Below are 27,377 nucleotides of genomic sequence, written 5' to 3'. Positions count from 1 at the left end.
GAGCTTTCTGCACAATATGCACACGCATGACTCACCATGTTCAGGTAAGTGAGGCACTTTTCTAGACACCATAGACAGCAGATACACGCCTTCAGCATGCAGCGGGCACAGGCGTTCTCCTGCAGGAACAACATATACTTAATTTTACCATTCAAAAGTTTTGGATCAGTTATTTATTGGATCAGTTTTTGGATTTTAATTTTTGAAGAAATTAATACTTTTACTCAGCAATGATGCATTATACTGATCAAACATGACAGTCAGGACATTTGTGTTATTTATTTCAAATAATGCTGTTCTTTTGAACTTTATATTCATAAAAAAATCCTGAAAAAAAATAATAATTAAGCAGCACAACTGTTTTAAACATTGATAATAATGAGAAAATGTTTCTTGAGCATCAAATCATCATATTAGAATGATTTCTGAAGGATCATGTGACACTGAAGACTGGAGTAATGATGCTGAAAATTCAGCTTTGATCACAGGAATAAATTACACTTTAACATATATTCAAATAGAAAACAGTTACTTTAAATTCCAACAATATTTCAGAATATTACTGTTTTAAAGGGACATATCATGCTAAATCCAATTTTTTAGCCCTTAAATGCATTTTGTTGTATATTTGGAGTGTTTAGAAGTACAGAAAAGTTGAAATTAGTCTCTTCAGGTGCTTCGTTGATATCTTTATATTCTGTTTTGGTCATATTTTTCAACCTGTTCCGATTTTTCTATTCTCTATTACGTTTTTTGAACTATTACGTCACAGTATTTGCAGCGGAACTGCCAAATAAGGATACCTACTCCCGGCCCAACACTTCGAGCAATCCTCCATTTTTATTTCTCGCTGTGATTTTGTAGTCTAAGCTAAAGGATGCAGAAGTTACAAGAGGGTAAGTCAAAATGTTCGGTTGTTGGATGTAGTAACCCACACGCTTCATTACACCGTCTCCCAGCATCAGAACCTCTTCGAAGTGCCTGGTTGAGTTTTATTTTTAATGGAAATGTACCCATAAAGTCATTTTTGTGTGCGCGAACGCGAAGCACTTCAAGGATAACTAACATTACTTCAGCAACAACAGGGTTTTTCCTGCATTGAACTTGTTTTAGCGCCCGCCAAAGCGATTTTTTTGTCCCGCCAAAGTCTTATTTGATCGGTGAGTAATGTAGATGAACTGCTGCGCTTGTGACAGGACATGTTTATAACTGAAAGAACGAGCAGAGAGAGAGAGACGGACGCGCGCGCACACTCTCTCTCTTCGGAGCCAGGCGAAAGTGTAAACAAGACTTCACCGTCTCCAAACTAAGCGCTGTCCTGCTCTCTCTCCCTCGCACATATTAATCAAAATAAATCGACACGGTGGTAAAAGGTCGGAAGACCAAACTTTCATGTGGAGCATTCTGAGATATTTTCTTCCTGAATTACTGTGTGAATTGTGCTAAATAAGTTGCCTTATCTTTTCTGAAAAGCGTTCCGGGCATTAAGCTGACATAAAACAACACTTTAATAAAACGAAAAAACTATCCAATGATGAAATGTTTTCTGTGTTGACACAAATCTTGGATGTCCAAAAGTTTCTGTGCCGCTAGATAATCGTATCTCTGCTATCAAACTACAAAAATGGCCGAACGGGGTGGAGTTGAACCGAGTGTCGCCTCTGCAACCTGGAGAGGGGGCGGGGTATGAAGTGTCTCAATTGTATTTAAAGAGACCGCACCAAAACGAGTTGCTCTCAGACGCACATCAGAAAAGGGGTAGAAAAGGGGCCTGTGGAGCTATAATAATGGGGAATTCAGACCCAAGCATTGCAGTTCCGCTTTATATAGACCACAAATGTATGATTTATATGTAAAAAGGAACGATTTAAAAGCATGATATGTCTCCTTTAAAGGTGCAATATGTATCTTGTGTCCCTTTAGCGGTTAAAAAAACAAAACTGCATGTATTTTGCAGAAGAACATTGTTTTGGTTGTGCTTCCTGACTGCGGATGAATATGGTTATCATACTGCTCATAAAACATTCACCACTAGACTTAAGAGATATAACCAGTATAGATGGAAAGATCTCAAGCTGACTAGCTGAAGACGTTACTGTATCTATACCCATTAATATAAAAATAAATCAAGCACAGCGCTACAACAACCATACTGAAATGAACTCTTTACAGTGAACTCTGTTAGAGAGCTACATATGGCAATGTATCTGTTCAATAAAATACTGTCGCTTTTACAACATTTCAAACCCCTCAGTTCTCGCATCTCCGGGAAAGCCAAGTCAATGTTGATTCTTGTTTTATTACGAGATCTGTCGCGTTCTCTTATTGCACAGCTCGAGATTCAGCTGCTCCACTTTAACCTTTCTCGCTCGTTGTAACAACAATCCTCTGCCACTCTCACACACCTCAAAGTAGCCGGCGAAACTTTCTCTATTTACGGATATGACGAGACATGCACAGGCGAGTGACTTATGTACGCAATTTTGTTAATTTTGAACAAAAAAAGTTACATAGTGCACTTTTAATATGATCTGTTTATGGTGAGACATGAACGTGGATCAGCTGACAGTGGCAGGACTCACTTTTCCTTTGAGCTGACTGTGGATGTAGGTAAGGATGAGGCGAGGAATCTCCACTAGAGTGATGATGAAGGCTCCTTTAACTACGGTGCCCAGATGATAGCGCATCAGGCGCAGGACAGACGACACTATGGGAGTGAAGGGCATCTGAGACTTATCTCTACAACGAAAGAAGGGAAATAAAATCACAATGATATCCCTTTCACAAATAAAGTGTCTTTTTTCTAACTGACTTTGACCTCTGACCTGGTGAAGTAGTATGTGACCACAGCACCAGCTACGGTCATCTGCTGACAGGCGAGGATGAACTCGCTGATCCAGATGAGACCCACGGCGTGGTACCACACCATGTACTGCAGCGGCCCGTCCATACGAAACTCCACCAGATCCGTCTGGTTATTCTTCACTGGACTTCCTGTGGCGGGAAAAAAAAACATGCAACTGCAAGATACTGTAGGACAGAAATCTGAAATGCTGTTCCTAGAGAAACTTTGATTTATAATAACACTAAAATCAGTGGATTAGGACTAGGCAATATTGAATATTTATGACACATTTATGAGGATTTTTCTTATGAAATAAAAATAATCACATTGCAAATATAGAAATCATCATATGAAGGGATCAAGTTTTCTAGTGGACATGCATGAGAATGAGACAGAGATGTTTTAATAGCATTTCAGATTTAAACTTAAGAAAAATGGCATTAGTCTGGAAGCTAGTTTCCGCCATGAAATAAAAAATAAAACTTTATATCTCACAATTCTGGGAAAAGAAGTCATTATTGTGAGATATAAACTTGCAATTGCGAGAAATAAAGTTAGAATTGTGAGATAAAAAGGCGCAATTATCCTTAAATTTCTTTTTTTTTAAATGAAGTCAGCATCTCCATAAAGCTTGTCTGCTGAAGGAAGCATGAAGTGCTCTGAAAATGTCCTGGTAGACGGCTGCGTTGAGTGGACAGCACAGTGGACCAACACCAGCCGATGACATGGCTCCCAAAACCAACACAGACTGTGGAAACTTCACACTGGACTTCAAGCATCTTGGATTGTGTGCCTCTCCATTCTTCCTCCAGACTCTGGGACCTTGGTTTCCAAATGAGATGCAAAATTTGCTCTCATCAGAAAAGAGGACTTTGGTCCACTGTGCTTTATTAAATCCAGAGTCAACGCAGCCGTCTACCAGGACATTTTCAGAGCACTTCATGCTTCCTTCATTTTCCAGCAGGATTTGCACCTGCCCACACTGCCAAAAGAACCAAAACCTGGTTCAATGACCATTACTGTGTAATTACTGTGTGATTTCATGTAATATTCGAATTGTTTGAAATCCTGTTTTCGTGGGTTTTATGAGCTGGAAGCCCAAATTATGTACAAATAAACAACTAAATACTTGAAATCGTTTAAGTTGTGGGCCCTGAATCTATAATCTATGGAAGTGTAACGTTTTGAATGGAATTATGGAAATAAATAAACTTTTCCATGATATTCTAATTTTTTGGAAAGGGTCTGTATATATAGCAATATGTTAGAGTTAGGTGTGAGCATTTTTCTTTTTTGAAATGTGCTGCAAACAAATACCCAAAATAATTGTACGTATATATATATACGTATATGTATATATGTATATATATATATATATATATATATATATATATATATATATATATATATATATATATACATACACGTTTTAAACATTTTGAATGTTCCTCACTGGAACAGAAACGTAACTATCGAGTCGAATATATCTAAAAATATACATACACTGAAGCTCCTGCGATCGACTCCCTGAGAAGCCGCCCACCCCAGCCCTTGGTTTGTTTGTGTTGACGAACCTGCGGTTCCCAGGAAGAGGAGCACGGTGATCCAGTAAACCCAGAAGAGCATGAGCGTCAGGAAGGTCCAGAAAGGCTGCAGGGCCAGCAGGGGCAGATGGGTGAAGACTTTACCGGCCACATGAAACAGAGCGATGGTGAGCGCCACACGCTTCCTCATGAAGAACATCAGCAGGAGCAGAATCACCTGAGGCGTACAGTTATAACATGCATGGTAAATATTTGACAGTCCATACAGTAGCGATTCCAGATGTAGCCCCGGTTCATACCGTGAACACAGTGGCAGCGATGGCGTAGACGAGCAGGGCTTTCTGGTTGTCTTTGGCCACCTCCAGTTCATGAGCCGGGAGAGTGTCCTTCACTGCTTTCCCTTGATCCACGTACAGCCACCACAGGATCCCAGTTCCACCTGCCACAAATACAGCGCTGTCTCTCAGATCATGGGTTCTTTGTGACTTTCAGCTAGTGACAGTCAGTGCTGGAAGTTTCATTTATTTTCAACGTGATACTAAGGCCTCACCAATTGAGCCGACCACCACAACAGCTGTAAGAATCCAGACCAGAAGCATGGAGATGTAGCGGATCACAACCATCATAATCAGAGACAGAACTGCAGAGGAAAGCAAATACGTAATGGTGCTTTAATTCTCAAGATTTTGACCACTTATTAGTTAACATTAGATAATGCATTAACTAACAATGAGTAACAGTATTTATTAATATTTGTTAATGTTTGTACAACTGTTCATTGATAGTTCATGTTAACTCAGGTCCATTAAATAATAGATACAACATTTGTTTTTAATAATGTATAGGTAAATGTTAAAACGAACAGTTTCTAAGATTAATACATGCTTTAGAAGTATTTTTATTGTTAGTTCATGTTAACTAATACATTTCATGTTAACTAATAAATTAACTAATGTTATCAGAAGTCATTGCAAAGTGTTATCACTAAAACCATAAAAAAAAATCATGGCTTGAAATTAAATATAAAAGATTTATGCATTTTATTTCAGCTAGTTGCCAAGGAAACATTTCTCCTTTTCATTTAGTTTAACTTTAATGTACTAAAATAACAAAAACTGAAATAAAAATGTATAAAAACTACAGACATTTAATAAAAAATAAAAACTAATAAAAACGGTAAAAACATACAACAAAATTACTCAAATTAAAATAAAAACTAATTCAAAATATCAATAAAAATGATAATAGTATCTCAACCAGTGTTAAGGAAAGTTACTTTTAAAAGCAATGCATTACAATATTGCGTTACTCCTTAAAAAAGTAACTAATTGCATTACTTACTTTTTAAGTAAAGTAATCCATTACATTACTTTTCCTCACCTGTGCTGGGCTTGCATGTTTGTTTTTTAATAACAAACAAAAAAGTTTTTTAAAATATTTTTAAAGTTACTAGTTACTTGAAAAAGATATCTGATTACGTAACTCCCGTTACTGATCGCAATGATACTAACATAACAATGACTGAGGCAAACCAGCTTTTATATTTATGAAAATAAGTTATTTGAAGTATTCAAAAATAAAATTTGTATTCATGTTGGTTTCAGGAGTGGTTTGAGAGTCGGCTTTGTTACTGTCCCATGTAATGCGCTCACCGAGAGCTAGCAGACACAGGCCCATGATGATGTCTTTGGAGGTCATCACCCCGGCGATGACCCGGTGCACCACGCTGTTGTCGCTGACGAAAGTGATGAACGCCTCCGCAAACCTGGCGTAGCAGGAAATGTCGACGGGCATACAGCGGTGAAACACTGGTAAAGATGCACTGCACCAAGAAATGACAAACAATGAGGTTCCTTAAAATATCAACCTGATGTTTTCTGTACATACAAGCAGTAAAACATACAGAGAAGTTTTCTTTGCTGTGTTGACATAATAAGTATGGATGCAAATATTGATGGGTCTATTATTGTTTTAAATTCCCAATAGTTTTTATTTTAGCCATTAATCATCATTTGCAACTTGTTATCTTTAGTCAGTGGCTTTTTAGTAAAATATAGGAAAAATGTATATTTAAAAAATATATGAAAAGAAAATCTGACACTACTGTTCAAACTTGGGTTCAGTCAGATTTTTAAAAATACATAAATAATTTTATTCAGCAATGATGCATTAAACTGATCAAAAGTGACAGTAAAGACATTTATAATGTTACAAAAGATTTCTATTTCAAATAAATGCTGTTCTTTTGAACTTTATGTTCTGTTTATGTTCAAAGAATCAACATTGGTAATAATCAGAAATGTTTCTTGAGCATCAAATCATCATATTAGAGTGATTTCTGAAGGATCATGTGACACTGAAGACTGGAGTAATGATGCTGAAAATTCAGCTTTGATCACAGGAATAAATTACATTTTAACATATATTCTAATAGAAAGTTATTTTAAATTATAATAATGTTTCACAATATTACTATTTTTACTGTGTTTTTGATCAAATAAATGCAGCTTTGGTGAACAGAAGAGACTTTACAAAAACATTTAAAAAATCTTGACGACACCAAACTTTTGAATGGCAGTGTATTTCTACTAAAACAATTTAGCCAATTTTTTAGAGCAGACTAGCATAAAAATGAGCTCAAATCCAACACACATGGACTAAAAGGAACAAAACTTCTGGGTTTTATAAACTAGACTAAGTTTCTACCTTGGATGGACAGGAAGTGTTGGACATTTTGTAGCTCTATTAGGGTGAGATGAATATGTGTCTGGTTTTAAGTCATAGGTGCATAAATCAGATCCTAGAGACAATAATATGGAAAAACAAAACATTAGTTGAAAAATTACATTTAGATTTCCTGATATTCAACGACGTTCGACAGCACTGAGCTCACCATTAGCGCTTGAGAACTTCATGAGATCCTCGTAAGACTTCAGCTCAGTCTTTGGACACTTTGAGACGCACAAAGCCACAGATTTAATCTTTCTTTTCATAAAGTCGATGTTGCAGGGGTCCAGGAAAAACACATACCTGTGACAACACCATGGAAAGAAATGGTCATTCAGTGATTGTCTGCACATGGAATCAGGTGATCTGCTGTTTCAGCTTCACTCAATGCTTGGTTTCACACACTTTCTGGAGGTGTGGTCCAGGCCGCTGAGCTCGATGTCGGGGATTTTGGCATTCTTCTGACCGCAGGTGTTCCCGTAGCTGTCGTACCCTGATATGAGCCTTGAGGCGGCCCCTGTTGCTATAGCGAAGCCACAGATGCAGAGCTGCCATAGAAACACAAGATGATGATGATGATGATGGGACGCAACCAGTAGCAAATGAACATTTTTATTAGGGAGCAATATTTGCCCCACCAGAACTGATTTTCAGGTGTGGTCAAATGTGAACATGTATTTACTCATCCCACTTGCACAAACACAGATTCAGTATTCCTCAAAATGAATAAAAACAGTGAATAGCAAACTCAGAATATTATGCAAACCTGCATTATTAAGTATATTAAATTACACAAATATACTTTATGTATTTAATCTCACTTTATGTCTTAGAGCTGAAATGTTTGTTTGAGCTGCGCCCTCTGTACAGATGTGAATTTACTTTTTCTTCAGCCCGAGGCTTATTCATTTCACTTTTGTTGCAAAAGGGGCCTTTACATTTGCCAAAAATAGAAAAAAATTTATATTAAAAACAAACAAACAAGCCCAGCCGAGAAAAAGTAATGCAAAAGTTTCCATAAAATGTATTGTAATGGATTACTTTCCGAAAAAATTATTTTAATGGATTACTTTCCGCAAAAAGTATTGTAATGGATTACTTTCCATAAAAAGTAACTAAGTAATGCCATTAGTTATTTTTTAGGGAGTAACGGCCTTTTACTTGAGAGACTTTCCCCAACACTGCTATTATCTATATTATCAAAATAACATGAAACAACAACAATAATTGATACATTTAATTATAATAATTTCATGCTTAACTATTAATTTTTCTTGTATTTGAAAATTGTAATTGTGTGCAGTATATATTTATTTTTTTACATTATGTGAATTATGCTTATTTGTATTCATTTCTCAAGACCTATTGATCATGTCTGTTCTTTTACCATGCCGATATTGAAGAGGATGAAGAGGAGCAGCCATGGGACATCTGTGCACTTCCTCTGCTCTAAGGGTTTCCAGTCGCGTGTCTTCTGTAAAGGGGAAGTTGGGGAGGGTTTAGGTCATATTTTAGAATTATTGTAGAGTTTACACATGCAGATGGTTCCTTTGTCACAAAACATAATGCAATAAAAATTATAAGTTTTATTTAACAATAACAACACTGGTGACCAGAAGAAGGTTCCAAACATACAAACTTCTGTTTTTATCCAAAAATATTCATCTTGGGGGGAGAAAAAAAATACTTTTTTCTCCAAGACGTAGATTATTAGGCAAATATAGCATGGCTAAAACAAGATGAAAGCATAATAGTGAATGAATGGGACATGTTTGAACAGACTGCCTGGTTCTCGCAGTCAAACCCGGAAATGAGCTTTACACTGTTGACAAACAATTACTCTGACCTTTGATTTATCATTATTGTGATGCGATGAAGGCGTTTCGGTGCTAAATTGTCTCTATAAAGTGCACAGACCTTCAATTTTAACCCTTCAATTGTAAACTCCATTTACAAGATATTTGCATAGAAGTGATCGTAACATATTATGTTTACACTCATAACTTCTTGCTATGCGTTTTGTCGTCAAACTCCCAAAAGTTCCTAGATGTGAATCTGCATGCATTTACACGATGATCTCTTACCTGTGTGCTACCGCAGCATCCCATAATTCCTGAGTCGATGAGAACCACAAACAGAAACACACGTGAAACCGTGTAAATCAGGGAGTCGCCAGCGCGAGAGCAGCGTGTCCTGCAGCGCTCGTTTCAGGAGAACGGGGTGGAAAAGTTGCACATTGGTAATAAATACATATAAATAAATGCCCTTGGAAACAAAACACGTCCAATAGAGCAATCACGCATGCGGCATGAATATAAAACACACTCAAGTCGCTGATAGTAAATGGATTAGGATGTGTGTTTTTCAGGATCTCTGACGTCCTGTCGCCTAATTCTCCCTTGTGAATTCCGTGACAAGAAAGGTGAAGGCGGAGCTGTCCTGTCCTCTTCCTCCTTCTCCTTTTCTTCTGTCACACTGGAAAACATTGAACTGAGATCAGATATTTCACACTGGAGTCTGGCTGTCCTTGATCGAATCTAGATCAATATTAGGACAGACAGGCACACTTGTTTTACGTTTGAAAATGCAAGTTATGTCACTGATCTAGCGATGTTTGATTCGCGAACGAATCGTTCTTTTGAACAGATTCTTTTTAAATGATTCTTTTGATGATTCACAAAGAATCACTCGATAGCGAGACTGAACCAACCCGAGCGTAATCTAGTAGGCTAATTAATTTTCCAATTAAAAAAGTAAAATAAGGGATTACTCTTAATTTTTCTGTAATTTAATCACAGTTAATCACTGCTGTAATAATTGCATTGAGTAGACTACAGTTGTATGTCTATCCTATTGTTCAAATGTTCGAGGTTGACATGGGATTTAGAAAGTAATAGTAACAAGTAATCCAGTACTTTTTAGAGACAGTAATTAGTACAGTAATCTTACACCGTTGAAGATGTAATTAGTAGCTAGTAGCCTAATTAATATTTTTTTTAGAGTAACTTACCCAACATATCTTTTTATTCAGTATATAAGTGATCGTTTAATTTCGATTTTTATTTATTATCATTTTTTTTACATATAGAAATACAATATTTGACAGTAGCCTATGTTGTTAACGGCATTGGGAGTAATTATTTAGGCCTAATATGTGATTTTATATAATTTACTTATATAATTTACATTATGCAATGCATTACAAATAATATTGGAAACAGTAACAACTTGACTTGATCTATAATAAGCTATCCGACAACATAGTGATAAGAAGACATTTTAAAAAATATGAAAAATTAAAATGCTGCGGAGAAAGAATACTTTTTTGAGTACTACCTGGAAAGAATTTGAGTCAAGAGATTCATTAAAACGAACTGTCCAAAAGAATCGATTCACTACATTGAATCGAACCTCTAGCTCGTTTACTGTGACTTTAGCACCATCTAGCGGAGAGAACGAAGTAGTGCGAAAAGTTTTTAGTGTCCACGACCATTTTATGGTCTCATTGTTGAAGTCCAGTACGTGCTTTAGGCGCAGAGATTGCGTCACATCAGAAGACTATGGTGATATTTGCAATAACTGAAGCTGTAAATTGTTGTTTTTCCTTCAAGGTGGGAGTTAGAATCTAAACAACTTCACAAGACAAACCAAACGTCAAACAGATAAGCTAAAGTGGAGATGCCGGGGATTGAACCCGGGGCCTCATACATGCAAAGCATGCGCTCTACCACTGAGCTACATCCCCGTTAGGACAAACGGTGTGAATTGGGCTAGTACACACGCACGCGCACGCGCACGCATGCGCGTCTGCATCCCACGCTGATTTCAGTCTTTACCTGTCAATCACATAGTGTATTTGGCGTTACTAAGATTTGATTGGCTGACGTGACTTTAAAGGGCGGGATTTTGGAAAGAGGTAATGTGGATGAATGAAATAAGTCTGACTGAAAAAAAGACTGAAATAAATATGATTTTTTTTCTTCGTCAATCAGTTAATCATCAATCAATCTATTTGTCTTTTATAAACTATTAATAACAATAATGTTTCACAACCCTGCTATTATTTTTCTCAGTTGTTAAAATAGTATTACCCCCACCCTCTCCTCGGGTCATTTTGACCCGATATTCATTTTCTTTTCTTTTTTAAAATATTCAGTGTTCATTTGAGTGGTCCAAGACCTTGGGACTATTGTCGCACTTGAACATGGAATACAGACACACACACACACACACACACACACACACACACACACACACACACACACACACACACACGTATGAAAACTCATGTAACAGGGGCAATGTTTTTTTAGTAAAAAAAAAAAAAAAAAAAGGTGAAATTATAACAGCATTTTTAAAAACTGCAACAGGACTTTTTTATTCTGAATAAATAATCTTAAAGGTTTCTACTTTATTACAATATCTGACTCTTCAGCTGGCAAGCTAGCAAACAAACTGTTCTGACTTATTCCAGAACAGTAAAAAAGGGACACATAAGTGACTGAAATAGCTTTTTAATATTTAAAATGTAAACACATACATTGTAACACAGAAAATAATGGCCATGGTGGGACATCTGAAATCGTCTATTAATCTGTTGTTAAACACAAAACATCCTATTTGTGATTCATGAATATAACGACCAGTTTAACATCGACTGTTATAAAGTGCTTCAGTTTTGGACCAAAGACGAAACTTTTTTTTTTGCTTCTTCCTCCACGTCATCCAATGTGCAGCAGGGGTTGTTGCTTAATTTCTGAGGGTGTTTGTCTAAAGAGCACCGCATGGATTTGGATATTAGACTCAAACGGTAGCACCTCATTGCTTTTGGTCACTTCACGCTGTAGGCGAACAACAAGAGAGCATTGGTCGAGATCGTGAACGTGGCAAACTAACTAAAGTTAAACTAAGGATTTACACAGAATAAAGAGGCACATCCTGAGTTATTAACTATGGCCAATGAATGTCTTTCTAGGAAAAGATGTAGCCATTTTTTTTTTTTTTAAGGCCCTATTGTACAATGAAACTTGTTTTAAATCATACGGTGTAGACAACAACAACAAAAAATGTAACATTTAGTCGCCCTGTTGAGGGCCACTAGCATAATATCCAACACCGACAACTGGGTTGCTTGATAATACGTTCATCGGAAAGAGTTTAAAACCACTTCACCAGTTTTGGCACAGACATGATTTGATTCTGTACAGTTTCACGATATGAACTCGCCTCAGTTTTGAACACAATAATAAATCTCCCAGTGAAGTCCAGCCGAAACCCTCCTCGAGATCAGCGACCATCCGTTTGATACCCACACAGAAATACTTCAGGATAACGAAAGCTAGAACATGCTTGAGCTTACAATGGCGTCCTAAACACGGCATCCATGTAAAGCATGCAGGAAACTTCCAAAGTCATCCGCAAAAAAACATGTGTGCTCGACGCTTCTGGTGTCCTTTCTAGTCCATTAGCGGAGTGTTGTTTCAAGACCCCACACTTGCAAACACTTGACAACAATAGTGAAACATTGCACATCATTGCATCAAAATATCATTTGAGTATAGCTTTAAAATGCATATCTAAAAAATAAAGTACGAGGACCAAGAGGAGTTGCTGAAATGCAAAGTTTTGAAGCCTGTACTAAATGAGGAGATGAAGTCGGCCCTGAATTAGACATCTCGTTGGCAGTGTCCGATTTGAGATTTTTCGATAGAAACCCCGCAGACGTCTTGTCAATCAAACATTCACGAACAGCTTCAAGTTTTTTTCCTCGCGTTCACCGTGACGGAGCAACAAGCACCAGGCTCAGCCTCGCCGTCATCGGCCTTTCACTCCAATTTCTTCTCTTTTTTTTTTTTTTTTGCATTGATTTGCATTGATTTGCTTCAGTAGTGTGTTTAAGGTCCAGTGCCCGCTTGTGAGCACACACACACACAGCTGAAATAGGACAAAAAAACCTAAAAAGTAGTACAAAAACAAATGACACACTAGTCCCGCAGAGGTGTGTTTTGTGGATCACACCACTGACTCCTTGGTCTTCTGGTCTACGAGGAAGGCGTTCAGTTGAGAAATGTCCACAACGGCATCGTGTTTGTTCATGGAAATGTCTTTTAAGTGGTCCTCGTCCGTTTGGTCCTTGGCAAAATTCACAAATACCTGAAATGAGCACAAAAATATATAATAAGTTACAGCAGATGGTGTTTATTTATTTATTTTGAGGGGTTTCGTTCTTTTGCGAACTTACGTTTTTGTTCTCTGATTTACACATAATATTGATTATATTTGAACATATTGTGAAATGTAATTTATTCCTGTGATCAAAGCATCATTACTCCAGTCTTCAATGTCACATGATCCTTCAGAAATCACTCTAATATGATGGTTTGAGGATCAAAAAACATGTTGAAAACAGTCATGATACTTCATATTTTTGGGGAAACTGTGATTTTTCAGGATTCTATGATGAACATAAAGTTCTGAGCAGCATTTTTTGATCTTTGTAACATTATAAATGTCTTTACTGTCACTTCTGATCAATTTAATGCATCCTTGCTGACTAAAAGTATTAAAGGGATAGTTTGCCCAAAAATTAAAGTTCTATCATCATTTACTCGCCCTCATGTCGTTCCAAACCCGTAAGGCTTCTGAAGATGAACAAAAGTCTTACGGGTTTGGAACGCGAGAAATTAATGGTAACAGAATTTTCATTTCTTTTAAATAACCTTTTTTCATGGTAGTATAGTCAACAAATAATACATTTTGCAATATTTCTGTGAATTTCAACAATTCATGTAATGCAAAATGCTCAAAAAGTGCACTTTTAAATCCATATTGCATCGAATATCCCATAAAACAATAGGGGTGTAACAATATATCATGTCACAATATATCACAATACAAAAATGCAACAATATGCATCATGGATTGTGGCGGTCTGTATTGTGTATAGTACACCCAAAATAAAAACTACTGTGTGAGAAAAAAATACAGTTTTCACAGTTTTGGTGTCAGTACTACATTAACTACTATATATAATGTTGAATATAATGTATAATAATGCAATGGGGGAATATTTGTGTGTCCTGATAATGCCAGATGTCTGATGTTACCAGTAAAAGTGGCCTACATTATTTTAAATATATCTAGTCAGTGACAGAGTGCAAGCATATTCGTTTAAAATAATTTGGTATTTTCATCTTCAGAATCATGAATATTTTTACTCTGGTGACTCTATTGTCCTGTGCATTGGGTTTCCAGCACCAAGTCCAAGATATTCATTTACGCCCACAATGTAAAACCAAATTTAGCATTTTAATCAACAGTACATTTATCGTAATAATATCGTATCGTGAGTTCAGTATCGTGATATCTATCGATCATCGTGACACGAGGGTATCGTCACACCCCTATAAAACAATCTTGAAGCGTTCTTACTTGGTCTAAAGTGGTCTGTGTGACGGAGTAGTCCTCGATGTGGAGCTGCTCTTTGTTCTTGGAGAGGATGTTGAAGATGCGTGCGAGGGAGGTGAGCGAGGAGGGCAGCTGGTACTGCAGCATGTTCCTGTGCTTCTCCTTCAGGGTGCTGCCCGGCAGCTCCCGCTCGATGAACTCCATCACCGGCTCCAGACGCGGATCGGCTCCCGCCACCCGCAGGATGATGGTGTACCCGTCACCAAACCTGGAGCAGGAGCAAAGGGCTCAGTAAACCCATTCAAAACCATACATTCTCTGGGATGAATCAGAAAAACTTCTAACCTGTTCTTTAAGTGCTGCACACTGCCCAGGCAGCGAAACCTGCCGTTCACCATGATGGCCATCCGAGTGCAGAGAGCTTCACACTCCTCCATACTGCAGGAGAAACCGCAAAGTCACGCAAAGAAGCCAAGGATATACACAACATTATGCTTTTTAGGGCTGGGTGGTATAATGATATCGTGGCAAGGATATAAAATGTCTATTGTTAGAGATTTTGCTCAATCTTTTATATAGTGGTGTAAATATATCCGCACTGCTATGTTATTGATAAAGAAATGTTATTTTCTCTATGTACTAACTTTCTCATGAAAGAGAAAATAAAGAGCGGGACATACATGATCTTAAAAAGAGTTAAGCGCGATAAGCCGTGAATTAACAGTGTGTTCATTTAAACGTTCAAAGTGCAAGTTTTTGAAAACTATAGCATTATCATGTCCGTGTAAACTACACGAATTTCGGCACGTAGTGTTTCTTTACAAAGTGACATCGCCATCTACTGGCCTGGCAGCAGAATACAGCATTTTTTGTCATTTTCATTGATCCATGTGAAAAGAGATAGTTTTGACAATGTTGTCACCTGTACGCGAAAAACGCAAAGGTAAAACGTTTCCCTTGTTTATTACATTGTTGTCGTGTAAACAACCTAAGATAGCACGCGGCTTATTGCGCCTGAACGGTCAAATACACATACAATTATGTCAAAATGCCCATCGTGTGGAGTATTCACGTAAACACAGTCGGTTATATCTTAAGTGAACGTTGGGTGAAAACCGCATGTATGTCAGTATATTAGATCTGTGTGTTCGGTCTTAAAGTGACAGTAGCCTAATATTCCTGCTGCTGTCTGTATCATTAATGTGAATCAAACAACAAAAGAGAAAATCACTGCTCTTGACTGAATAACTTTTGTAGCTTTAATAAAAATCTATTTAATATTTCATCCATATAGGGAAGACTATGCCGTATATACATTTAATTAGTAGTATTTCTTACTACATAAAAATACTGTCCCTGAAAAACTTTACTTCATATTATTTGTATCTTTGTTCTAATAACAAAAATTAAATAATAACAATAACTATATTGTGATTTATATCGTTATCGTGAAATAAAATGTATTATATGGTGAACTAAGATTTTGGTCGCCTAATGCTTCTCTTCCTTTCTCACCTGTGTGAGGTCAGAACGACCGAGCGTCCCTCTTTAATGATGCTGAGGATGCAGTTCCACAAGGCTCGCCGGGCTTTGGGGTCCATCCCAGTGGTGGGTTCGTCCTGTAACAACAGCGACAGCCAGGTTAACCATCGCCCACAAGTTCAGCAGAAAACACAAGCAGAACACCATAAAGAGAGGGAAGAGTGCGAGCATGATTCCTGATTCTGACTGACGGCACCAGAAAAGTGGAGCGCTGCGCTGACTCGCTAGAACTGCTAAGTGTAACCCGGTTTCATGGGAATTAAACACTTCACAGCGTATTAAAAATGTGGCAAGAGCCGGGTATCGCTTTTGTTCTGGGAAAAAGAGGCCTGCTAATCGGCCAATCTGAGGACTGTTACACAACAGCACTGATCTAAACTGGAATGAATGTCACAAGATCTTTTCTTGAAATGCAGATGACCTATATACACCCTTGCGCATGTTTTTTGGGGGGGATTTTAGAGTATGAAAAGGCTTTTTGAATTCAGTATATTAACTGTGCACAGGGTTTGCTCTGGTTTTGCTCCAATTAGATGGTTTCATGCTCTTGACAACCAAAAATTCACCTCACAAAACACATTGTGATTGGTATAAAACATGTTAATTTGCTATACCTTGGCATTTTATTCACATTTGTGTCTTTCATTTAAATGCTGCTAATATAATTTTGTATTTTGTATTTCATTTAGCTTTTATTTGTTATGCTATACTTTCTATGCACAATTGTATAGTTTCATTTGCATTTTATTATTCACATGAAGCCTTGTGTTTCCCTGTTCTCCATGATCAGTACAGACCTATTACAAATTTTCGGTGTATCATGCACTAGTAGAAAACCACTGGTTTATTCAAACACAAAGTTGGATATATCTGCACACTCACCAAGAACACCACTGGTGGTCCTCCAATGAGCGCCATAGCGGTGGAAAGCTTCCTCATGTTTCCCCCGCTGTAGCTTCCTGCCGCTTTGTCTACATACTTCATCAGGCCCAGTTTACGAATGCCCCAATCCGCCACCTGCGACGAACAAACAACCAATCAGATCCCTCGATAATCAGCAGCAACACAAGACTTTCCCTCTCAAGGACAGCTAAAGACTGACCTCGCACACTTCTTTCTCTGGGACACCCCGCAGGATGGCGTAAAACTCCAGATGTTCTCGGCCAGTCAGCAGGTCGTTGATGGCGTCAAACTGCGGGCAGTAGCCCATTTTCTGATGCACTTCATCAATCTCTGTCAGCACGCTGCAGAAAACAAGCCAAGAGTTGCTATTATTATAAAAAAGGTCACTTAAAAACACGTTATGTATATACTATGCATGATGGAAAACAATGTCAGAATACTAGCATATCGACAACCTCAAAGTCCCCCAAAAAATGGGGTCTTATTTATAGTATTAGGAAAGCATTGAATCAGTAGCATGATGTTTTCATTTATTTACCTTTTTCCTGCCAAGTAAGCCTCTCCACTAGAGACAACTGAATCTCCTGTGAGCATCTTGAAGGTGCTTGTCTTTCCAGCTCCGTTCACACCGAGCAACCCGAAACACTGATGAAAGAACATAATATCATCTAAACCATAATTCTAATCACACAAGACTGGCCCAACTAAACTAAAAACAGTTCTTCCTTAACTAAGAAGACAGATATATGATCTCACCTCGCCTGGTGGGATTCCCACACACAGTCTGTCGACAGCTGGCTTCTGCTTCCTCTTATACACCTGCAGAATCAGCAATATTATTATTAGTATTTTAACTGAACAACAATACTGATGCTGTAATTATTATGTGACAAAAGCTTGCTTGAGCCACTAATATATATAATGTGTATGTAGAAGGTGTGAGATGTTGCTCACCTTGGTGAGTTGTTTGAGCTCCAGAATATCAGTCTGTCCTCCTCCACCCAGAATCCTCTGTCTTTCTCTGGCCACATCCTCATCCTCCTCTCCGATGGGCTTCAGCTTAGTGCTAATCGGCCTATTAATAACACAACAGAACATGCATTAGATACATTAAAAACAGATTTAACATATTTTTTAAATTGCTTGGAATAGAGAGGGTATGAAAGTATCGTCACCTAGCCTTGATGCAGAAACGGTACTGGATCAGGATGGTAATGCAGAAGAAAATCAATCCCTCTATGGCCATGGCAAAGAGATTCTTGCCCACCATGTCCCACGCCAAAGGAGAGCGGAATCGATTCTCACCTGGAAACATTCAGAAACATCATGTCAGAAGAAGCAGACCCAGAAAAACACTGCTATAGGCAGCTTACTAGGTTTTGGAAATGAGCCAAGGTCTACAAACTCAATTTTGTTACATTCGACCCTGATGTTTATTTTAGAATGAGATTTTGTTTAGAGGTAAACACATCTGAGCAGCTGCGATCCTAATGATTTTCCATGGAAATGATCCAGGACATGTTATGTCCACAAAAAGATGTCACTTTGACCTGGGCCCCAAACTAAACCAACACCAGCTATTATTTATACAATATCTGGAGAAAAAAACACTTTCAACTCCACTAAATTCCAAGCTAAAAATATATATATGCTTTTCTAACATTCCCATTAAGTTGAAGATGAACATTGAACATTCAAAACATAATTAAAAAAATTAAAAAAATTAATTAAAAAAATGTTTTATGTGAATGTTCCATTTGATCATTTTGAAAACATTATGGGAACGTTACTTTTGAATGTTCTCTGAACATTCTTGAACAAGTAGTAACATTTAAAAAACATTAAATGAACATACAACTAAAATATTTCAGAAAAAAAAACATTCCATGAACGATTTTAACGATTTTTAAGAAGTCTTTTTTTATGCTCAACAAGGCTGCATTTGATCAATAATACAGTAACATTATTACAATTTATAATAACTGTTTTATATTTTAATATATTTTATAATGTAATTTATTCCTGTGATCAAAGCTGAATTTTCAGCAGTCTTCAGTATTCAGTGTCACATGATCCTTAAGAAATCATTCTAATATGATGATTTGCTGCTCAAAAAACATTTCTGATTATTATCAGTTAGAAACGGTTGTGCTGCTTCATATTTTTGTGGAAAGAAACCCACATTTTTTAAGGATTATTTGATGAATAGAAAGTTCAAAAGAACAGCATGCATTTAAAACAGATTTTTTTAACACTACAAATGTAATTTTTGATCAGTTGAACATCCTTGCTGAATAAAAGTATTACAATCTTTGTAAAAACACACCAAACTTTTCAAAAGGAGTGTATACTAGATAGTATAAAAATCAGTAGACGAACATCCAACCAAAATGTTTCTGAAAAGCGATTTTTAAATTATGTTTGTGCTAAACATTGATAAAGACCAGATAACTTTGAACAAACGTTCTAATAGTGTTACTGAAAGAACTTTGGCTCGGAACTTTGAGAGAACCTTGCCAGAACGTCAGCCAAAGTTCTGAGAATGTTCGTTTAGAGCAGCAATTCTGGATGGACATTCTAAAAAGATAATTTTACTATAAGATTTTAAAAAAATAATTAGGATTTGATTGGCTAAACTGAATCATGTGTTTGTGGGAATGGTACACACCAAATCTCTCCAGTGCGTCAGACATAGCTTGGTTCTTCACCATGTCGATGAGACCCCTGCCCAGACAGAAGTGAGGGAAGATCAGGAACACGTTCTTCAAGATGTCGTTGATGCCTCCAATCTCCTGAAATAAAAATGACGAGAAACATCCACAGTTAGTTTAGGGTTTCTTTTGTGGAGAGCTGAACTATTGTCATCACAAATTAGATCACATTAGTTAGAAGATATATCAAGCACAGCTGAGAAATATGAACTTACATTGCTGCCAAAAAGCTCCAGGACAAATGTGGATACGCTGCCATTTATCCCAATGAGGATGTTAACGCTGGTCAAAACCACATATGCTGTACTGGGAATCTTAAAGAAGAATGATGCTGGGTACATCAGGGGTGTTATGGACCACCTAGATGGACACAAAGAAATGCACATGGCCAAAGCTTTCATATTAGTTACATATTTTTGGAAATATTTCAATTTAAAAGATCCTTTTTTCTATTTAAATGTTTTCTATAGTAGGGGTGTAACGGTACATGTATTCATCCTGAACCGTCACGGTTCGGTGCATAGAGTCAGACGACGAATACAGTCAGTCACTGGATATACACACTCCAATCCAGAAGGGGGCGCGCACGGCAATGCAACACTGTTTGCTAACCACCAAAAAAGGGAAAATAACTGAAGAAGAGATGATATATGCACCAACCCCAAAACAAGAGTTCAGATGCCTTGCAAGAGCTTGCTAGTTTTTAGAGTTTTTATAAATTTTTGTGACGTGCTCCACAAAATTCACAGATAGGAAACTGGGACGGCAGGAAGCGACATCTCGTTTGCTTTCTTTATTTTAAAAGAGCACAATTTTTTGTTTTCATTGTGAATGTACACAAATAAAAATAGACTCTTTATAGTTTAGAATGATGTCTTACGCTTATCTGTTGGTTTTCCTTTTGTACCGAACTCGTATCAAACCATGATCTCAAAACTGAGGTACGTACCGAACTGTGACTTCTCTGCACCGTTACACCCCTACTAGATAATAAGGCAATTTGTAGTCCATCTTACCCATAGAGCAACAGCAGGAGAGCAAGAACAGGAAGATTGGTGGAGGACACATAGGCCTCTTGTTGGAAACAGAGGAAGATAATGATGACCAGGGTCGCCGGGACAATGTAGTTGCACTAAAGAACAAAGATATAGTCAGTCAAAAGCCATTTGAACTCATTTTGAGTAAGATTATACCATTTTACAACATACTGACCATGTCCCAAACAAAGTTGGCTAGCCAGTAGAGGAAGGGCTGTACTCCGCTGATGAACTGCATGTGTTTGGCTTTATTCACTCGCTCCTGGATGAGGAACACCACAAAGCTAGCCGGGACGAAGGACATGGCGAATATGACGCAGATGGACACCAGCACGTCGACTGAGGTTGTCATTCTGGGATGGGATGGGATCAAAGGTCAGAGACTGTGCATGTACATGGGTTTGAGTGTGTGATCAAGGTGCTTTCAGATTTACTTACAGCGCCACCTGAGAGAGCTGCTCTTTGGTGAGGTTGAGCGGATGGTTGAAAGCTTTGATGCCGAATTTGGAGCGCTCCGGGCCGGGGGGCAGATTAGCACGCAGGACGGCATTATTCATGACATTGAGGAACGCTCCGATACTGTGCCAGCCCTTATTATTGAACCAAATCTGGAAGAGCACACAATCACGTCAGTCTTCTTGCTCTTTCAGAGCAACAAAAGCCCTTAAAGCTCCTTGACATTGTGCAATCATCAGTGTTTATGAGTTCTGGCATAATAATAGACTGTTCCATCTACAAAAATAGATTACTTTGGCCTCAACATTAACAAAGCCTACAATGTGTCAGTTCACCTATATAAACAATAAAATACATTTTATTTTAAGTTATTTATGTACTTGTAGTTCTTTACTTTATTTATATAATGTAAATGTAAATATAATCATTCAATATTAGTAATAAAAAATATATATATATTGTTAATTAAAATATAATAAAGAACTACAAGTCTATAAACAACTTAAAATAATAACAATTATATATATACATACAACATATACAACAATACATATATTGGCATTATTTATATATAAAAAATCCTTAATATTAATATTAGTCATTAAAAATCTTAAAGTAAAGACATAAATACCTTACAATAACAATTATATAATGACATCTTAAGTTTAGCCGATTTTCTCTTGGACAATAACTTAAGCTGTGCAGAAATAGTGTTGCCAAAACACTCGTGCCAAGATACGTTTACACAATCAAGCACTTGTAAGCCTTTTAACGTCTTTGTTTCCCAGCTTGTCTAAAGAGTGCAAGCTTTCATCATGACTAGGACATCTACGCATGTCTGTATGGTCAGAGAAACACATCCAGCGCAGAATGCAGTGTACACACCTTTACATTGTTCTTGGTATCAAGCCCATGGATAAAAATCGACAGGCTTCCCAGAAAGCGGTCAGCTGCGGTACCCTATGGGTTGCAAAACAAAGACAGGGTTAAGGCAAGTAAATCCCAAACATTGGGCAACAACTGATTCCAATATGGGCCCTAGTTGATGTTCAAACATCGTAAACATGAGCATGGGCCGACAAAGTTAGACATACCGCTTGAAGACTGAAGCGTTTACGAATGTGAGAGATGGCATCGGTGATCTCATCGCCAGGGGGGAGGGCCTGTGAGCTTCTGGCACCCAATGAGAATCCACCATACCTGTAGGACAGCCAATGAGAAAGAGATTTGAGGTTCAAATCTAACCCTGCATTATTATTATTTTCCTCATCAATTTCAAATCTGAAGTGCATACCTGAATTCGTTGACCCAGAGCTTGTTCTTCAAGCTGAACAGACAAAACAAGACTGAGTTAAAGCGCTGCCATGAAAATGAAAACCAGGAACTCTTTATTTCTGGATTTGCTTAACCCACCTTTTCCCAATAATCTGTGCGTATGTTTTCACCAAGTAGTCTGACATATTTCTGCCAGTCAGATTCTGCAAGGTTTCATCAGCGGTGACTTTAATCTAAGGAATATCAGAAGACAAAGCCAATGAACACATTGTTGTGCTGTCACTGAAACATAATGATACAAATCAGAAATAATAGCGCTATTGAAGAAGTACAATATTTGGTGAATATGTCTACCTGAGGGGGCGGCAGACCTCCTGCTCCTGGCGGACACTCCGGAAGCATCTTTTTCCTTCCTTCGCAACTGCACTCGCACAGAGGCGATGGGTTTTCCATACTCCAGTTCCCGTTTAGGAAAATGTCCTGTACGGTCTCGGGAATCTCTGGAACCTCCCACTCTCCATCTTTAATTGGACATGATTTGCTACTGTTTCACAAAAAAATACATAAATAAATATTTAATGAATAATAAATTATTATTATTAATTAAAAAAAAATCTAATTGCACACTAAATTAAATTATACAAATTAAATTTACAAATGTAAAATGTAAAACTTTTTCAACTTATAGGATAATCAAATGTATACACGATCTCTCTATAGAAACACTCGAAATAAAAAAATTTGGATTTTAATTATAGGAATTTTCAAAGTCGATTTGTCAATAAAATTAAACAGAAGCATCTTCTACACTGTAAAAAGAGTTAACCTTTTTAATTGATTTAAACCCATAAAAATAAATGTTGTTGATATAAATGAATGTATTTAGGTTGATTCAATGATGCTAAATTATATTTTTGGCTTGAATAAAACCAGTTAATTTAGATGTTATAATTTTTTGGGTTACCGTTCCAGTGTAAACTGTGAATGTAATCATAAATATCTCTATCTGAGAATGCCAGCTGCTCTTTTTAATTTGCACTACAGCAAAGCGATATGAGGAAAAGGTTTGAAGACTCACACATCGTTCTGCTGATCTGTACATTGTTCGTTGTAAGCCGGACTGTCCATCAGAGCTTCAAGTAAGCTGTTTGTATGACTGTCCTCTGGTGCATCATTGCTGTAGCGAGAAACCAATCATTAGACTCTCAAAGACTCATGGAAATCAAACCGCAGACTCAAGTGTGTGGATGGAAGCGTGTACCTGAAGAAGGCGAACTGCTCCTCATACATGCTGGGCTCCAGAGCGAGACTGGGATACTTTCCAAACGGAGGGACAATGAGACTGAAGACCAGGGCGATGCACACGAACACAGCCGGAAGAACGATCTGGAATGATACGTTTTTTTAAGGGCATAATTAGAAATTGCAAACAGACAACACAGGAAAATCTTAAAATGGAATATTACATGAACAACATACCTGAGCAAAGAAACCTTTCCGGGAACGTCGGGCGTACAGGAAGCGTTTCCAGAGCAAAGCCACAAACTGCTGTCTCTTCAGACTCCAGCCCTTCACCTGGTACGAGCCTTTCCCATCAGCGCCGCCCAACCAGTCCGTCTCACGTGATTCTGCAGGTGCACCAAAAGAAAAATGGTTTTCATATGACATTGTCTTCCAGTAAATAAGCACAAACAATATGGGTAACACTTTAGTACAGGGTCCAATTCTCACTATTAACAGTTGCTTATTAGCATGCATATTACTAAGATATTGGCTGTTTATTAGTACTTATAAAGCACATATTAATAACTTATTCTGCATGACCATATTCCACATCCCTAATTCTACCCAATACCTAAACTTAACAACTACCTTACTAACTATTAATAAAGGAGTTTGAGGCAAAAGTTGTAGTTAATAGTGAGAATTGGATCCTAATCTAAAGTGTGACCAGAATATGTGTAAGAGTATATAGCAATAAACAGAAATATAATATTTATAGTTAAAAAGTTTGGGGTCATTTAAAAAAAGAAAGAAATTTATAATATATTTTATACTGTATATTTAAGATTTCTAATACAAATAAAAGCTGCTTTTTCCTTCATATTCATCAAAAAAAAAAAAAATCCAAAAAAATGTATTATGGTTTCAGCAAAAATATGAAGCTGAACAATTATTTTCAACATTGATAATGTTGTTTTTTCATCAAATCATCATATTAGAATGATTTCTGAAGGATCATGTGACACTGAAGACTGGAGTAATGATGCTGAAAATTCAGCTTTGATCACAGGAATAAATTCAATTTTACATTTATTCACATATAAATAGTTATTTTGAACTGTAATAATATCTCACAATAGTACTGTTTTTACTGTATCTTTTGATCAATAAATGCAGCCTTGGTGAGCAGGAGACTTAAACAAAAAAAAAGGGTATTATTCCAAACTTTTGTACTCCAAAGTAATCATTGAAAATATTTACCATGATACTTAGATATTTATAATATTTCAAAATTAAGTCAAAATATAGTAAATATTCAATCAATTGCCAAGCTATATTTTTCATATAAGACATGAGATGATGATTCATAACTCAAATTGCATATTTAAAATAAGTGTGATGGATGAAGGATGGGTAAAGTAACTACCTGGATCACCTTCTGAGTCATTGAGATCAAAGTCGTCTTCAGTAAAAGGCTTCAGGCAGCTCTGATGGTCTCCAAAAGCGTGTCTGCGGTTCCTGCGTGCTGGTAGAGTTCCATCTGATCGACAACATAATGGGAAAAACATAGTAACTCTATGTGTTTCCAAAGACACTATCCAATAAAAAGAGAAATGTGTTCGGTTGTACCTGAGATTTCAACATCGACACCGCTGTCTTCTGCCACTTTGAGGAAAATCTGCTCAAAATAATCACAAACACAAACCAATTATATTCACATTCTTGCATGGAATGAACGGAATTAAATGAAGAGATATTTGGTTTATTCAGTGATGGTACCTCTTCCAGTGTGGTGTCGGAGATGCCATAGCTGGAAATGCCGAGGTCGGTGAGCCGGTCGTCGATCTCATGGAAGAGCTCCACGAACTCTCCAGCTTTGGCAGACTCGTAAGGCAGAACGTACATGATCTCATGACCCATATCTTCAACTAGTCTGGCTGTAGGGACGTGCTTGAAAATCACATTGGAGATCAGGGAGACATCTGGAATATGGAAAGAGTTGAGAAAGCATTCAAAACGCATGTATGACTAGAAACAAATGAGTTTTGAACAACATGAGGGTAAATAATGAAAGAACTTAAATTTCTTTGGGTGAACTATCCCTTTAAAAGTGTATTAACTCTATAATTCAGTGTTATTTAGCATTATCTTTTTTAAATGGCCGTTTTTTTTGAGTATCCTTCTAAGCACAGTCTTAAATATCTGTGTATTAAATATCTTAAATATGTTTTGTGGACATCGGATGCGTCAACTGTCTGGTCACCAACATTCTTTAACATATCTTCTTTTGTGTTCAACAGAAGAAAGAAACTCATACAGGTTTAGAACAATTTGAGTGTGAGTAAGTGATGATAGATTTTTTATTTTTGGGTGAACTATTACTATCACTATAACTATAACAATAATAACCCTGATAAATACCTATGGTGGTGGTTTCGCTTTCATGGTCGCTGCCAAGCCCAGCATCAGAACTGCTCTCAGATACACTGTCCTCCTACAGAGACAAAGAAAATCACAAAATATTAGGTTTTCTGATGGAGAGAGTAATATAAATATGAAGATTACCCACTCCTTTATAGCCAAAATGTACATTAAAAACCATTCCTACCTTCTTGAGACTTGCTTTGGAATAGGAGACGGTGCTGTTGGAGGTGCGGCAGGAGCTTGCGGAGAGATCGAAGTCTTTCTTCACCAGCGTCAGGTAGTATCCCGTTCCCAGCTGGGTCTTGAGGAACAGAGAGGAACCCACACAGCACAGCTTCCCATGGGAGATGATGGCGATACGATCCCCCAGGATATCAGCTTCGTCCATGTGGTGGGTGGACAGGATGATCGTGCGACCTGAAGGAAAAACGACACGGGTTAAAGGAACGTTTCGGGAAGAACATCACGACAACAGTTAGACAGAATCCGGCTGTACCTGGACGATACTTCAGCAGCAGGTCCCAGATCCCACGGCGAGCGTAAGGATCGACTCCAGCGGTCGGTTCATCCAGGATCACAACCTTTGAGCCTCCAACGAACGCCAGCGCAACTGATAACTTCCTCTGCATTCCTCCTGTAAGGACCATAGCGGTTAATCCTATTACTGTTTCATCCTAGTATTTTCATATCATAATATCGCTGTTTTTGATGGAAATTCAAAACATGGTCGATACACTAACATTCAAATTTTGGGGGCCTTTAATTTTTTTTTACCCTTTTATTGAGCAAGGAGGCATTAAATTCATATTATAATGATTTCTGATGGATCATGTGACACTGAAGACTGGAGTAATGATGCTGAAAATTCTGCTTTGATCACAGGAATAAATTTAATTTTACCATATAATAAAAATAGTTATTTTAAATTGTAATAATATTTCACAATATAAAATTTTTTACTGTATTTTTCATTCAATTAATTCAGCCTTGGTGAGCATATATGGAAACACTAAAGATTGTATAAATGGTACAGCAAAATCTCATAATTTCCGCACCTGAGAGCTGGTTTGTGCGAGATTTGCTTTTATGAGGCAGGCCGAGGTCCATCAAGATCTGCTCCATCTCCGATTTCACCTTCTCCTCAGGCAAACCCTTCAGACGTGCATAAAACCAGATGTGTTCCTCCACGGTGAGCCTAAAACACATAGACGAGAACACAGTCTAAATCTAGAGCTAGTAAGCTTTTCATTTGTCACATGCACAGAACAACTGAGCTTCTAAA

General features: G+C 37.4%; 2 protein-coding genes across 3 annotated transcripts in view; both read right to left on the bottom strand.

Annotated features, from left to right (window-relative positions):
* slc44a1a (solute carrier family 44 member 1a) overlaps window positions 1-9,716 on the bottom strand; it is a 15,863-nt gene extending 6,147 nt beyond the window's left edge. The window contains exons 1-12 of the mRNA XM_082164297.1: window positions 9,201-9,716; window positions 8,504-8,590; window positions 7,522-7,664; window positions 7,283-7,419; window positions 7,096-7,189; window positions 6,042-6,211; window positions 4,940-5,029; window positions 4,689-4,828; window positions 4,420-4,606; window positions 2,826-2,994; window positions 2,583-2,739; window positions 36-119 (exon numbers count right to left, since the gene is read on the bottom strand). Coding sequence (XP_082020423.1) covers window positions 36-119; window positions 2,583-2,739; window positions 2,826-2,994; window positions 4,420-4,606; window positions 4,689-4,828; window positions 4,940-5,029; window positions 6,042-6,211; window positions 7,096-7,189; window positions 7,283-7,419; window positions 7,522-7,664; window positions 8,504-8,590; window positions 9,201-9,224 — 1,482 coding nt within the window. The 5' untranslated portion in view covers window positions 9,225-9,716. The remainder of the gene's footprint in view (window positions 1-35; window positions 120-2,582; window positions 2,740-2,825; window positions 2,995-4,419; window positions 4,607-4,688; window positions 4,829-4,939; window positions 5,030-6,041; window positions 6,212-7,095; window positions 7,190-7,282; window positions 7,420-7,521; window positions 7,665-8,503; window positions 8,591-9,200) is intronic.
* A 1,898-nt stretch (window positions 9,717-11,614) lies between these two features.
* The window catches only part of abca1a (ATP-binding cassette, sub-family A (ABC1), member 1A), a 42,098-nt gene continuing 26,335 nt past the window's right edge, over window positions 11,615-27,377 (bottom strand). Inside the window, exons 21-50 of one of the 2 annotated variants that reach the window (XM_082164269.1) lie at window positions 27,151-27,290; window positions 26,592-26,729; window positions 26,280-26,512; window positions 26,093-26,165; window positions 25,451-25,653; window positions 25,301-25,349; window positions 25,098-25,211; window positions 23,927-24,075; window positions 23,709-23,833; window positions 23,526-23,624; window positions 22,802-22,991; window positions 22,586-22,680; window positions 22,467-22,499; window positions 22,267-22,372; window positions 22,058-22,132; window positions 21,155-21,324; window positions 20,892-21,069; window positions 20,696-20,811; window positions 19,895-20,039; window positions 19,637-19,760; window positions 18,144-18,273; window positions 17,923-18,043; window positions 17,725-17,787; window positions 17,507-17,613; window positions 17,168-17,309; window positions 16,948-17,082; window positions 16,039-16,142; window positions 14,869-14,961; window positions 14,548-14,791; window positions 11,615-13,269 (exon numbers count right to left, since the gene is read on the bottom strand). In XM_082164269.1, the coding sequence (XP_082020395.1) occupies window positions 13,129-13,269; window positions 14,548-14,791; window positions 14,869-14,961; window positions 16,039-16,142; window positions 16,948-17,082; window positions 17,168-17,309; window positions 17,507-17,613; window positions 17,725-17,787; window positions 17,923-18,043; window positions 18,144-18,273; window positions 19,637-19,760; window positions 19,895-20,039; window positions 20,696-20,811; window positions 20,892-21,069; window positions 21,155-21,324; window positions 22,058-22,132; window positions 22,267-22,372; window positions 22,467-22,499; window positions 22,586-22,680; window positions 22,802-22,991; window positions 23,526-23,624; window positions 23,709-23,833; window positions 23,927-24,075; window positions 25,098-25,211; window positions 25,301-25,349; window positions 25,451-25,653; window positions 26,093-26,165; window positions 26,280-26,512; window positions 26,592-26,729; window positions 27,151-27,290 (3,835 nt within the window). In that variant the 3' untranslated portion in view covers window positions 11,615-13,128. The remainder of the gene's footprint in view (window positions 13,270-14,547; window positions 14,792-14,868; window positions 14,962-16,038; window positions 16,143-16,947; window positions 17,083-17,167; window positions 17,310-17,506; window positions 17,614-17,724; window positions 17,788-17,922; window positions 18,044-18,143; window positions 18,274-19,636; window positions 19,761-19,894; window positions 20,040-20,695; window positions 20,812-20,891; window positions 21,070-21,154; window positions 21,325-22,057; window positions 22,133-22,266; window positions 22,373-22,466; window positions 22,500-22,585; window positions 22,681-22,801; window positions 22,992-23,525; window positions 23,625-23,708; window positions 23,834-23,926; window positions 24,076-25,097; window positions 25,212-25,300; window positions 25,350-25,450; window positions 25,654-26,092; window positions 26,166-26,279; window positions 26,513-26,591; window positions 26,730-27,150; window positions 27,291-27,377) is intronic. The other variant, XM_082164270.1, reaches the window with a different exon arrangement.

This window comes from Leuciscus leuciscus (genome assembly GCF_965113295.1).
Source record: "Leuciscus leuciscus genome assembly, chromosome: 3".
NCBI lineage: Eukaryota > Metazoa > Chordata > Actinopteri > Cypriniformes > Leuciscidae > Leuciscus > Leuciscus leuciscus.
The sequence above is the reverse complement of the archived record's forward strand: the minus strand, read 5'-3'. Positions and strand labels throughout refer to the sequence as shown.